Source organism: Achroia grisella, unplaced genomic scaffold, assembly GCF_030625045.1.
Source record: "Achroia grisella isolate CSIRO2021 unplaced genomic scaffold, CSIRO_AGI_Agris_v1 utg1295, whole genome shotgun sequence".
NCBI classification, from domain to species: domain Eukaryota; kingdom Metazoa; phylum Arthropoda; class Insecta; order Lepidoptera; family Pyralidae; genus Achroia; species Achroia grisella.
In genome coordinates this window covers 1,267,515-1,282,264 of record NW_026712613.1, presented here as the reverse complement: position 1 = coordinate 1,282,264, position 14,750 = coordinate 1,267,515, and the positions used below count along the sequence as shown (strand labels likewise).

The following is a 14,750-nucleotide window of genomic DNA, read 5'->3' as shown; positions in this document are numbered from 1 at the left end:
TTTTGAATATCGTGTGCCAAGTTCACAGGACCGAATTTAGGGCGACTTTCAGTATACTCGATTTTATCCCCATTATTACCGCTCCTATATTATCTCTGATGAAATCAGCTCTTTGGTATAACTTGGGTATGTTAAGTAGGATAAATGCGTAGTGTGAGAATGTGGGAGTCGCTTTCAGTTACCAGTAGGTTTCACTTTATGCTATATATAGTTTAAACATTATTGTAAACTCGTCAACTAGTCTACAGATACTGATGTAATGCTGAATCAGTGTTTTTATTTTTATTATCGTTATGCTTGATTTAACAGCTTTTGCTGTGTTTTAAACTTAATATTATTAATTCATAATTTAAGAGCTGTGGTCTTGTCGGTTGAGCTCCGGCCACCTTCCACGGTCTTCTATCAATCTTTTTAGTTGTTGATACGACACGACTCGTAACTTTTTCTTTAACTTGCTTGATATAGCTGTGTCTTGATTACTCTTAATTCACCAGGAATTAATCACGATGGCTAGCAGGGGACTTCGTGGTACATTATGAGCAATCAGGCCCAATATTCCTCATTTATTTATATTTCATCGCTTATGAGTCTAATCTGTTTGGATATTTTTGACCGTTGCAAATAGATAGTAATGAAACCGATCGTCCTCTTACGATTGAAGGTTTAAATTCCTTTGCAGTTATTTTTAGCCGCACTATATTTAACTCGCTCACGCATAAGTCCCATTACAGGTTATGTTTCTGGACTGTGGTTATTTATATGGCTTTATAAGGATGTGGTGTGACATCGTTGTCTTTATTAATCTGTTCTTGGAAAGGATTTTATTAGAGCAGGTAAATTATACAATTGTAAGGACAGGTTAACTAAACTAATCCAGTCATCTGAAGTCATCCAGTGGATGACGCTTACATCACGTACTAGCGGTTATTTGCGACTTCGTCTGCTTTTTTTATAAACGACATTATACATATCTACCCTTGGGATTTGGGATTGAAGATCTATCTTCATGTTAAACATTAATAATATTATATAATATCCCTGGACAATACCATCTGGACAGTCCCAAGCTAAGCAGAACTAATGTTATAAATACTAGACTACTGATACAAATACATAGATATTTTCGTAAATATATATATATATGTCAACTATCGTGTGACGCACCATTAATTAAAAAATGGTAAAGTCAATAAACATGTAATCTGAAACGAAACGTCAGAGACCAGAGCCAAAATAATCTGTGTGACATTGACAAGTAGATGGATGGATGATTGACGTAGGCAGCGGGAGTTTTGGAGCGGAAAAGTTGGAGTGTTTATATTATTATAAAAACAAATAAGAGATAGGTAATTATGAATATTGTAGGCATTGAGTTGTTTCTCTCCCTGACCAACCGGCATTACGTAAGTCGTCAGGATACTAGTGATATTAATATATATTACACATAGAAAACACCCAGACCGATACAAACAATCACACTAGTAAACATAATAGTTCGATTCCTCGTACGGTACAAACGTCTGAACCCGTCCATCGGAAGTAAAGCGGTATACTAAACCACTAAACAACCGAAGCCGTTATAAGAATGTTCAACGTGCGTCACGTAAAGACAATATCCGAGGTACTGTTAGTCTTTCGGCCAATTCTCATCAGATGAGCTATCAATTTGAAAGCCATAAAATATGAAGTACTAAAAAAATTGTGACTAACCGTATGGTTCACCTCAGTTCGTCACATCCGTTTGTCGGCCCGGCGGCGTGCTTATCTGCATTATTCCACAAACACCTACTCGCATGAATGAAATCTAAATCACGTTTCTATTAACATAAACATTCATACCGTACCGGTGACCGGCAGGAGTTTGGCTTGTGAAATCATGAATGAACTACATACCAAACTGACCTGTTCAATGCTTTTAACTCATCGATGTATCTATATTCGCGCTAGAGATCTCACAGAATAAACATTAAAGACCAAGTGTTATTAACAGAACAAAGAAAATATTAGGAATAGTTATTTATGTGGATTAATAACCATTGGCAATCCTCCATAGCATATGCCACTAACTACTCCAATACCAGTCGTTTGGCTGTATTTTAAATTTTTTGTCTGACCAGGTGTTGCAGTAACTGAGTATTTACTCACGGACCCTAAGACGGAGAACGAGGCTATAGGAAGCTTGCTGCCGCTCGTGCACTTATCCAATTTACCGCTATTATGATTTATTGGTTCGACCAAGTAGGCGCCTCTGACCTAGACCGCTGAACAAGAATGGTGTCCATGTGATGACCATGTGACAAAAGATAAAATGTATTTGTAATCATTGCTCTGAAATTCTTAAATAAATCAAGGGATTATGTTAAAATGGTTATACGAGGCCAGGCCAAAATGGAGTTACTCGAAATTCAAATCTTAAGTTAATTTGAATTGTAAACATAATAAGATAAGAACATGGATTATATGTATGTGGAGAAAAAAAGAAGTATTTTTATGTAATTTGAATCGCTGACATCCCACCTGATGGTAAACGGTAACCGTTGCCTATAAACATGTACAGCTCTACGGGAACGTTATAATGTGACACCCAGGATACCACTCATGAGTTGCCATTCGCATTCGCTGCCTGATCTGCACCCTATCTCAGGACAATTCACACAACGCCATCTAGCCCCAAGCTAAGCAGAGCTTGGTACTAAAAAACTGATATAAATACATCAATACATTTATTGTTGTAAATACAATAAAATATATACAACAAAATGGGCGAGACTAACACACTCGTGGACGACATTTTACAGTCTATCTCAAAACCATATTATTACAACAAAATCTCTTGCAAGGATTACTAGCGATTAAAAGATGGTAAAGTCGGTTGTAGTTAGGTAAAAACTGACTGCGTTATTTCAGACGCCAATCAGCTTGCTTTGTAAGCTCTGTTTTAGTTGATAGGTGAAATCTGGCAGTGAAGTAGAATAGAATAGAAACTTCTTTATTGAAATAAACTTACATTAAAGCACTTATGAGTAGTCATTAGTAATAAATTTGTGTCAAAACAAAATACCAACTAGCACTAATTCCTGATCAAAATAATGGACACAATCAACGGGTTGAGTAACTAAATAAGAGTAAATCAGTCGTAGTGATTAGAGCAGACCAGACCCTACAAGCATATTACAAAGGTATAACATCTTAGTCCGCTAGAATGGCAACGCATGAGGGATACAAGGGCTTCATGTGAAGACATGATAACTTTTCTGTTTACCATCAGGCTATCTCCTTATTTAAAGAAGCATTACAATTATATAAAAAATACTTATGGTCATATTACAAGAACAAAAACACAACCAAGGTTGCAACACATTTTATATCGGAATGTGAAATACGTCAAATACGACAAAACTTCAGTCTGGCGTCATGTGTGAAGTGGTAATACGCAGTGACTAATACTCAAACGTGCCATTTGCTCATTGATAATAATGCTAATTATTTTTCACGTGAATACTACATACTAGCGTAGTATCTAGTTTTTTGTGGATGATAATGGAATGGTGTCTTTACCTAAATAACGGTATACGCTGGCGTGGCACCAGTGGAAGTAATATGAGGGTTTGGGAAGAATGTGGATGATGATGGAATGGTATTTTTAAATAACGGCATACGCTGGCGTGGCACCAGGGGAAGCAATATGAGGGTTTAGGAAGAATGTGAATGATAATGGAATGGTATTTTTAAATAACGGTATACGCTGGCGTGGCACCAGTGGAAGCAATATGAGGGTTTAGGAAGAATGTGGATGATAATGGAATGGTATTTTTAAATAACGGTATACGCTGGCGTGGCACCAGTGGAAGCAATATGAGGGTTTAGGAAAAATGTGGATGATAATGGAATGGGATTTTTAAATAACGGTATACGCTGGCGTGGCACCAGTGGAAGCAATATGAGGGTATAGGAAAAATGTGGATGATAATGGAATGGGATTTTTAAATAACGGTATACGCTGGCGTGGCACCAGTGGAAGTAATATGAGGGTTTAGGAAGAATGTGGATGATAATGGAATGGTATTTTTAAATAACGGTATACGCTGGCGTGGCACCAGTGGAAGCAATATGAGGGTTTAGGAAAAATGTGGATGACAATGGAATGGGATTTTTAAATAACGGTATACGCTGGCGTGGCACCAGTGGAAGCAATATGAGGGTTTAGGAAGAATGTGGATGATAATGGAATGGTATTTTTAAATAACGGTATACGCTGGCGTGGCACCAGTGGAAGCAATATGAGGGTTTAGGAAAAATGTGGATGATAATGGAATGGGATTTTTAAATAACGGTATACGCTGGCGTGGCACCAGTGGAAGCAATATGAGGGTTTGGGAAGAATGTGAATGATAATGGAATGGTATTTTTAGTGGAAGTAATATGAGGGTTTGGGAAGAATGTGGATGATAATGGAATGGTATTTTTAAATAACGGTATACGCTGGCGTGGCACCAGTGGAAGCAATATGAGGGTTTAGGAAGAATGTGGATGATAATGGAATAGTATTTTTAAATAACGGTATACGCTGGCGTGGCACCAGTGGAAGCAATATGAGGGTTTGCGAAGAATGTGGATGATGATGGAATGGTATTTTTAAATAACGGTATACGCTGGCGTGGCACCAGCGGAAGCAATATGAGGGTTTAGGAAGAATGTGGATGATAATGGAATGGTATCTTTTAATTACGGTATACGCTGGCGTGGCACCAGTGGAAGCAATATGAGGGTTTGGGAAGAATGTGAATGATAATAGAATGGTATTTTTAAATAACGGTATACGCTGGCGTGGCACCAGTGGAAGCAATATGAGGGTTTAGGAAGAATGTGAATGATAATGGAATGATATTTCTAAATAACGGTATACGCTGGCGTGGCACCAGGGGAAGTAATATGAGGGTTTGCGAAGAAAGTGGATGATGATGGAATGGTATTTTTAAATAACGGTATACGCTGGCGTGGCACCAGTGGAAGCAATATGAGGGTTTAGGAAGAAAGTGGATGATAATGGAATGGTACTTTTAAATAACGGTATACGCTGGCGTGGCACCAGTGGAAGCAATATGAGGGTTTGCGAAGAATGTGGATGATGATGGAATGGTATTTTTAAATAACGGTATACGCTGGCGTGGCACCAGTGGAAGCAATATGAGGGTTTAGGAAAAATGTGGATGATAATGGAATGGGATTTTTAAATAACGGTATACGCTGGCGTAGCACCAGTGGAAGCAATATGAGGGTTTGGGAAGAATGTGAATGATAATGGAATGGTATTTTTAGTGGAAGTAATATGAGGGTTTGGGAAGAATGTGGATGATGATGGAATGGTATTTTTAGTGGAAGTAATATGAGGGTTTGGGAAGAATGTGGATGATGATGGAATGGTATTTTTAAATAACGTGGACCAGTAATATGAGGGTTTGGGAAGAATGTGGATGATGATGGAATGGTATTTTTAAATAACGGTATACGCTGGCGTAGCACCAGTGGAAGTAATATGAGGGTTTGGGAAGAATGTGGATGATGATGGAATGGTATTTTTAAATAACGGTATACGCTGGCGTGGCACCAGTGGAAGCAATATGAGGGTTTAGGAAAAATGTGGATGATAATGGAATGGGATTTTTAAATAACGGTATACGCTGGCGTGGCACCAGTGGAAGTAATATGAGGGTTTGGGAAGAATGTGGTTGATGATGGATTGGTATTTTTAAATAACGGTATACGCTGGCGTAGCACCAGTGGAAGTAATATGAGGGTTTGGGAAGAATGTGGATGATGATGGAATGGTATTTTTAAATAACGGTATACGCTAGCGTGGCACCAGTGAAAGTAATATGAGGGTTTAGGAAGAATGTGGATGATATATGTGCTTTCCGAACGAGCGGTAGATTAAAAAATGTAATGACTATTCAAAAGTGCTTCAATGTAAGTTTATTTGAATAAATGATTTTCTATTCTATTCTATTCTATTCTATAATGGAATAGTATTTTTAAATAACGGTATACGCTGGCGTGGCACCAGTGGAAGCAATATGAGGGTTTAGGAAGAATGTGGATGATAATGGAATGGTATCTTTTAAATAACGGTATACGCTGGCGTGGCACCAGTGGAAGCAATATGAGGGTTTGCGAAGAATGTGGATGATGATGGAATGGTATTTTTAAATAACGGCATACGCTGGCGTAGCACCAGTGGAAGCAATATGAGGGTTTAGGAAGAATGTGGATAATGGAATGGTATCTTTTAATTACGGTATACGCTGGCGTGGCACCAGTGGAAGTAATATGAGGGTTTGGGAAGAATGTGGATGATGATGGAATGGTATTTTTAAATAACGGCATACGCTGGCGTAGCACCAGTGGAAGCAATATGAGGGTTTGGGAAGAATGTGAATGATAATGGAATGGTATTTTTAGTGGAAGTAATATGAGGGTTTGGGAAGAATGTGGATGATGATGGAATGGTATTTTTAAATAACGGCATACGCTGGCGTAGCACCAGTGGAAGCAATATGAGGGTTTGGGAAGAATGTGAATGATAATGGAATGGTATTTTTAGTGGAAGTAATATGAGGGTTTGGGAAGAATGTGAATGATAATAGAATGGTATTTTTAATTACGGTATACGCTGGCGTGGCACCAGTGGAAGCAATATGAGGGTTTGGGAAGAATGTGAATGATAATGGAATGGTATTTTTAAATAACGGCATACGCTGGCGTAGCACCAGTGGAAGCAATATGAGGGTTTGGGAAGAATGTGAATGATAATGGAATGGTATTTTTAGTGGAAGTAATATGAGGGTTTGGGAAGAATGTGGATGATGATGGAATGGTATTTTTAAATAACGGCATACGCTGGCGTAGCACCAGTGGAAGCAATATGAGGGTTTAGGAAGAATGTGGATGATAATGGAATGGTATCTTTTAATTACGGTATACGCTGGCGTGGCACCAGTGGAAGCAATATGAGGGTTTGGGAAGAATGTGAATGATAATAGAATGGTATTTTTAAATAACGGTATACGCTGGCGTAGCACCAGTGGAAGCAATATGAGGGTTTGGGTAGTATGTGAATGATAATGGAATGGTATTTTTAAATAACGGTATACGCTGGCGTAGCACCAGTGGAAGCAATATGAGGGTTTGGGAAGAATGTGAATGATAATGGAATGGTATTTTTAGTGGAAGTAATATGAGGGTTTGGGAAGAATGTGGATGATGATGGAATGGTATTTTTAGTGGAAGTAATATGAGGGTTTGGGAAGAATGTGGATGATGATGGAATGGTATTTTTAAATAACGGCATACGCTGGCGTAGCACCAGTGGAAGCAATATGAGGGTTTGGGAAGAATGTGGATGATAATGGAATGGTATCTTTTAATTACGGTATACGCTGGCGTGGCACCAGTGGAAGCAATATGAGGGTTTGGGAAGAATGTGAATGATAATAGAATGGTATTTTTAAATAACGGTATACGCTGGCGTAGCACCAGTGGAAGCAATATGAGGGTTTGGGAAGAATGTGAATGATAATGGAATGGTATTTTTAGTGGAAGTAATATGAGGGTTTGGGAAGAATGTGGATGATGATGGAATGGTATTTTTAAATAACGGTATACGCTGGCGTAGCACCAGTGGAAGTAATATGAGGGTTTGGGAAGAATGTGGATGATAATGGAATGGTGTCTTTACCTAAATAACGGTATACGCTGGCGTGGCACCAGTGGAAGTAATATGAGGGTTTGGGAAGAATGTGAATGATAATGGAATGATATTTCTAAATAACGGTATACGCTGGCGTGGCACCAGTGGAAGCAATATGAGGGTTTGGGAAGAATGTGAATGATAATGGAATGGTATTTTTAGTGGAAGTAATATGAGGGTTTGGGAAGAATGTGGATGATGATGGAATGGTATTTTTAAATAACGGCATACGCTGGCGTAGCACCAGTGGAAGCAATATGAGGGTTTAGGAAGAATGTGGATGATAATGGAATGGTATTTTTAAATAACGGTATACGCTGGCGTGGCACCAGTGGAAGCAATATGAGGGTTTAGGAAGAATGTGGATGATAATGGAATGGTATCTTTTAATTACGGTATACGCTGGCGTGGCACCAGTGGAAGCAATATGAGGGTTTAGGAAAAATGTGGATGATAATGGAAAGGGATTTTTAAATAACGGTATACGCTGGCGTGGCACCAGTGGAAGCAATATGAGGGTTTAGGAAAAATGTGGATGATAATGGAATGGGATTTTTAAATAACGGTATACGCTGGCGTGGCACCAGTGGAAGCAATATGAGGGTTTGGGAGGAATGTGAATGATAATAGAATGGGATTTTTAAATAACGGTATACGCTGGCGTGGCACCAGTGGAAGTAATATGAGGGTTTGGGAAGAATGTGAATGATAATGGAATGATATTTCTAAATAACGGTATACGCTGGCGTGGCACCCAGAAGTAGTGTAACCCAGAAGAAGTGGAAGTAATAACCTTATATGGGGATATAGGTAGGATTTAACCACGATAGAATTAAGGAAGACCGCGTGGAGGTTAACAGGTTATATTACTATCAACCTCCACGCGGTCCTATTTCAAATACAAACAATCCCCATTACTAAGAAAATCCTTTCGGTACAAGCTTATCCAATAAACGTATAAGAAAAATATTGTTTTACTCTCTATCTATAGATATAAATAAAAATGTATATTTATGTTTAGTTTTTTACTACATGCATATGAATATAAATACGGTACCTACACTAAAATAACATTTTTTCCAATTTTTATCTGTCTGTCTGTCGGTCTGTTTGATCCGGCTAATCTCTGAAATGGCTGAACCGATTTTGACGGGACTTTTTGTGGCAGGTAGCCGTCGTAATAAGGATCTTAGACTACTTTTATTTTAGAAAAATAAAGTTATTTCCACGCGGACGAAGTCGCAGGAACAGCTAGTTTCAAATAATAAGCGTGCACACTATATGCGTTTATTGCAGTAATAGACATACAAATTAATTTAGAGCAAAGCAATCTATTGGCAATTTGGTGATGGGGGGCAATCCATTTCATCAATCACATTATTCGGCGGCTATAAACAAAACTAATTGGGGTACTATAAACCGCGCCTATACTTGTTTTATTTCACTAACAATAGCATTACCGTATTGGTATAGGTGTTTTCTATGTATATTATCTATATATCTTTACATATAAATAAAATTTGAGTGTCTGTTTGTAATATTGAAATAACCGTTTTTTACTACATGTAAGTATATGAATTTAAATACGGTACATACACCAAAATATTTTTTTTACAATTTTTGTCTATCTATGTGTCTGTTTGTGCCGGCTAATCTCTTTATTTATTTTTCCCCGATTTTGACGCTTTTTTTGGCAGGTAGCTGATGTAATAAGGAGTAACTTAGGCTACTTTTATTTTAGAAAATTAAAGTTAAATTCCACGCGGACGAAGTCGCTGGAACCGCTAGTGTACAATAAATTGTATCTGTGTATTTGTATCAGTATTGACTATCTGTGTATGGACTAGTACCCATAACATAAGCTTTGGTTGGAATTAGATGGCGCTATGAAATTGTCTTGAGATGTTATTACTATTATTACACGCAGTATCTTAATCTAATTTGTACTTGATCATTTCGAGTATTCGAATCATTAATACTCAGAAGATATTTCGTAATAATAAGAAGGAACGGGATTGTCAGTTATGTGGACTATTGACTACATTACTAACAATTACTAACAAAACTAACAAGAAAAAAGCCCAAACTGTTTCCCTGTGCTATAAGTCTCCTGGTATCCTTAAAAACAATATATGGTAGAACTAAGAACACTCATAAAATGATAGTAATTAAATAAATAGACCAACTAGTGGGGGGCCTTTCCCCCACTAGTTTATTTATGGGGGATTATTAGTAATGCAGTTACATTGCTAGCAATGTATGTACCATCTCAAGTTGACCTCCAAAAAGTTCCCCTGGAAACCATCATGATAAATTCCTGGTGAATTTGTCACCATGCGCTACCTGACCTGACCTCACGTTTATCTTATCATCCTCCACAGACGCACCACCAGCGTAAAGCGTTAGTGCAGGCGGGTGAACCATTCTATTATTCAATAAAATAAAAAATGGTGCACCCGCCTGGGTACTGGCGTGACAGGGCGAAAATTAAATCAGTACCGGCGAGTGTGGAGGGCACTCCAAGCCCGCAGATGAATTATAGAGCAGCTGAAGGCTAACTCCTGCCTGACACATAAGATCTGTTGTAATCTACAACTGTCCTTTAAGAGGAATGCGTTAATATAATGAAATTCGATGTACATATTCTTCAGTGTTCGTTCTATCATAGAGACCTTGCGTCTCTCAAGCGCGATAGCGCTACTTTCAATCGAAATATTGCAGTAAATATTTACGTTCCTTTCTACTCGGCTATCAATACAGTAAATATGAAGGTACTTTTTGTTTCGTTATTCTGATCATTCCAATGTATTTTTTTTATTCTGTCCTGTTGATTGTTCCTACGAATGAACTAAAGATAGGTCCTTTTTTATTAGTTACTTCTACTGAATAATTAGAAACGTTGATATTACTTCCCTTATCCTATAGACAAAATTTTATCCGGTTTTATTTAGTACATCATCATCATCGCAGCCCGGAAGACGTCCACTGCTGGACATAGGCCTCCCCCAAAGATCTCCACGACGATCGGTCCTGCGCTGCTCGCATCCAATGCCTTCCAGCGATCTTGACCAGATCGTCGGTCCACCTTGCTGGAGGCCTTCCCACGCTGCGTCTTCCGGTCCGTGGATTTATTTAGTTATTGGAGAAAATTTCATAACAGCACGATTTTTATAGATAGGTGTCGGAAACATGCCGCTTTAATGTATGTTCTTTTAATGGTACTTGAAGAAGCGAGGGACTTTTAGGTATATGGATAACTAGCTGACCAGCGCAACTTGATTTTTGTTTAATTTCCCCACCTTTTGCAATATTTTTCATTGCAGCTCCACCCCTACTGGTCGTAGCGTAATATAGCTTCGCTAGCTAGCTGGCTATCGAGGAAGGCTTTAAATGGACTATCCAACACAAATATAATTTTTCAATTCGAACCAGTAGTTCCTGAGATTAGCGCGTTCAAACAAACAAACTCTTCGGCTTTATAATAATAGTACCTATAGATGTGTTAATAGTTTGTAATTCCGTCCCAGATGTGTTGTTCACAGACTAGATTATGGTCTATTGTACAGAACATGTGCGCATATGACGAAGTTTGATGCGCGATTAAGTACCTTATGGACCATAAAAGCATAGACAAACATTATGTTTATTACACAACTGCCCAAATAAAGCAACGTATTGTCTTAATACAGACGTATTGTTATTAATATTCAGGTATATTATGTATTTATCTTAATTATTTAACCGCTCGTAAACTCGTGACTGATGACAAAACTCTTGCTTTCATTCAACAATCATCAGTGATAATTGATGAATTTTTGCCTTCGTTCATCAGTGATAATGAATGAATGAATGAAAATTAATGAGGCAAGAATTTTGTTTGAAGGTTGATGATTGATTGATTGGTGATTACAATGACAATGGAGGCCACCCATGGACTATGAAGATGAACTATCCAGGTTCCAAATTAAATAATTTAGATAGTTCATCTTCATAGTCCATGGTCCATGAAGAGTTAACTTTCAATATATCTATTATAAATATAATAGATATATTAAAAAGTTAACTCTTCATTAACAAAAATCTTGTGACATGGTGTTGCCATATCAATTAAAAAAAAGATTCTCATATAGAACATATGTGCAGTTTATGGTAACCCCTAGTGACAATAATGTAAAAATTGGTGTACAATATGTTAGTATTTGGGATGGAGAATCTACATCCCAATCAACCAATCCTCATTTGTGAATTCAGCAGGTTGAATCTAGTAAAAACGTTGAATATAGTACTACTATATTCAACGTTTATTAGTATTAAGATTATAAAAAAATATTTTTTATCTTTATATTTCTTTTAAACTAAAATATTCTTAAACTTTATGGTGATTAGGTGATTAGATTAGATTAGATGAAGTACAAGAATATTTTGTTTTCTTTTTATTTCTTTTACATCTGCATCAGCCCTTCGAGCTATAATTGTATTCTGTGTTATGGGCATTAGGAGATAAGGCACATCCAGTGAGGTGCCATCTCATTTATTTTTTGAGATGCTGGCTAGGCAAGAAATTTTTAGTCTAGATGGTAATTTATTTGTAAAATGATGCCTTATTGGTCTGATGGCCAGTTATTTGTAAAAAAAATTTTAATTATATTAATTGTGTAGCCTTATCGCAATAACATTTAAATCAGAATGTATACCACATTGTTCCAATCCAGAAACAATAGTATTATTAAGTTAATTACCACATGTGTCATTGTAATACATTGTACAAATTATCTATAAATCTAATGTAAATCCTGTACATTGTCTCTTTTTTATGAATGACTACTGACTAGACTGGCCTACCATGACTTTATTTGGTTTTGTCTATATATTTTCTAATCTGTAATGTATGTACATATATAAATGAATCCCTATTTTCCTTCGTCAGAGAATCTGTGTGAACAGCTAGACAGTTTCCCTAATTCATTTTTTGTTGTATTTGTTACTTTTAGGAAAAGATTCTTACAAAAGTGCGGACCATTATAAAAGTTAATTACTAATTCAATATTTATAGTTAGACATGTCAGTCGGGTCGGCTAGTATAATATATAGCCTTATTACTGCACCTCTCAAACAGTTAAAGAATTTCTCAAATCGGAATAAGAGATCCAATGATTATTTCCTCATATCAAATCAGTTCATATTAATTTAAATGGAGTAATGAAGTAATAATTATTCAGAACTAAACAACGCTGATATCAGTAAAGGATAAAGTGCCATCAGTTCGCCTAAATACTGAGGTAAAACTAATTAATTAAAATAATCCTACAAAAGTTATAATTATATGCAAAAAGGATAAATTTATTTCACCAAAACTTTAACACAAATGGACCATATGTTTATTTTGCATATAGTATAATATGTACCTTATTTACTATGTATATTTAAAAATAAAAATGCTCACTTGAAACCTGGTCGCTGACGGTTGATCCTTAAACCTGGACGGTTTCTCAACATCCCGGAAACTACTCTTCGTAACTGGTGATGTGGAGGGCTGCACAATAGCCGACCCCTGGGTGAGGATATCTGATAGCAGCCTGTCCTTTTCAGTCGATTCTTTTGCACTGAAATGAAGACCTGCTTCTAAGTCTTCTCCCTTAGGCGTCGCTTCACTGGGATACTGAATATTCCCGTTGGTGGCTGCCATTGACTTAGCCGAACTTATCTTCCTGAATCTACCGATTATTACGTCCTCTTCATCATTTACGGGCAATGTTAATTTTTCACCAGCCGGTATTTTACTTGAGTTTCCATTCCCTTCCGACCGTACAGGGCTAAGTTCTATATCCTTCTGTGGCGAACCCATTTTTTAGTAATATTATTTAGCTTTATACAATATATTTCTAAGAAAATATTTCCCGTATAAAAATATCAAACTTCGAATTTAATATAAACATAATTCTGCCTCTTTTTAAACAATGTCAAAATGCAAACACTCTCTTAGTTTTATTAAGTTATTGTCTCTCTTAGAAGTATATTTCTTTCTGTCATAAAACACGAAACACGCTGGTTTTCACGACTTATAAAGTTAAGACCGCCGCGAAATGAAGTTCAATGAACGTAAAACACAATCGTTCAAGCAACCGGTTGGCAATCGCGGAAACTGGCAAAATGTTTTTGACAAATGCTAACTAAAACAGTGAATGAAATATGAATGACAATGAATGAGTGAACAAATGCGTTGAGCTTATTGGTTAGAATCTGTGTATCCAACTACACTGTAAGTTTACCGTATTTTCTATGACAATCTACCGTAGAAAAATCATTACGAGTGCACACAGTTACGACTCCGAAAGAATTTTTATTATTTAGTATTTTAAGCTGCAGTAATTTTTACGGAGTGCGGTGCCTGTTACTCTCTATATCAAAATTACTGAGTCTAAATTTATAGTCCACTATATAAAATACTGATTAACTTTTGAATAGAAGAAATTATTTATGTATGGAATTTGATAATTATTATTTGTGTTTATGTAATTATGTGTAAAAAAAAGGCAATTACATTAGTAATATTATAAGTACAATATTCCTTTTATATGTTCGTTTAAATTTTATTACTAGTTTTCATACAACACTGATGGGTATGGCACAAGCTGTACAGGAATAGTTTATGGTCATCAGTATCTCAACGTTATTGTTATATACAAAAGGTGGATTCAATATACCGAATTTATCTAGTACTTGCTGTAAAAATATAAAGTTAAATCCGCGTGGAAATTATTTTTCTAAAATAAAATATTTTTTTAAAGTAAAAGTATCTTAATTTACTCCTTATTACATCAGCTACGTACCTCCCAAAAAAATCCCATCAAAATTGGTCCAGCCATTTCTCTGAAATTTTTTTGAAATTAACCGGAACAAACAGACAGACAGACAAAAAATGTTATTTTGTTGTATGTACCGTATTTACATTCATATACATGTAGTAAAAAACGGTTATTTCAATATTACAAATAGACAAAAA

At 36.6% G+C, this 14,750-nt stretch overlaps 1 protein-coding gene across 1 annotated transcript in view; it reads right to left on the bottom strand.

Annotated features, from left to right (window-relative positions):
- LOC131855020 (bumetanide-sensitive sodium-(potassium)-chloride cotransporter-like) overlaps positions 1-13,813 on the bottom strand; it is a 53,510-nt gene extending 39,697 nt beyond the window's left edge. Inside the window, exon 1 of the mRNA XM_059206228.1 lies at positions 13,191-13,813. Coding sequence (XP_059062211.1) covers positions 13,191-13,592 — 402 coding nt within the window. The 5' untranslated portion in view covers positions 13,593-13,813. The remainder of the gene's footprint in view (positions 1-13,190) is intronic.
- Positions 13,814-14,750: the final 937 nt, after the last annotated feature.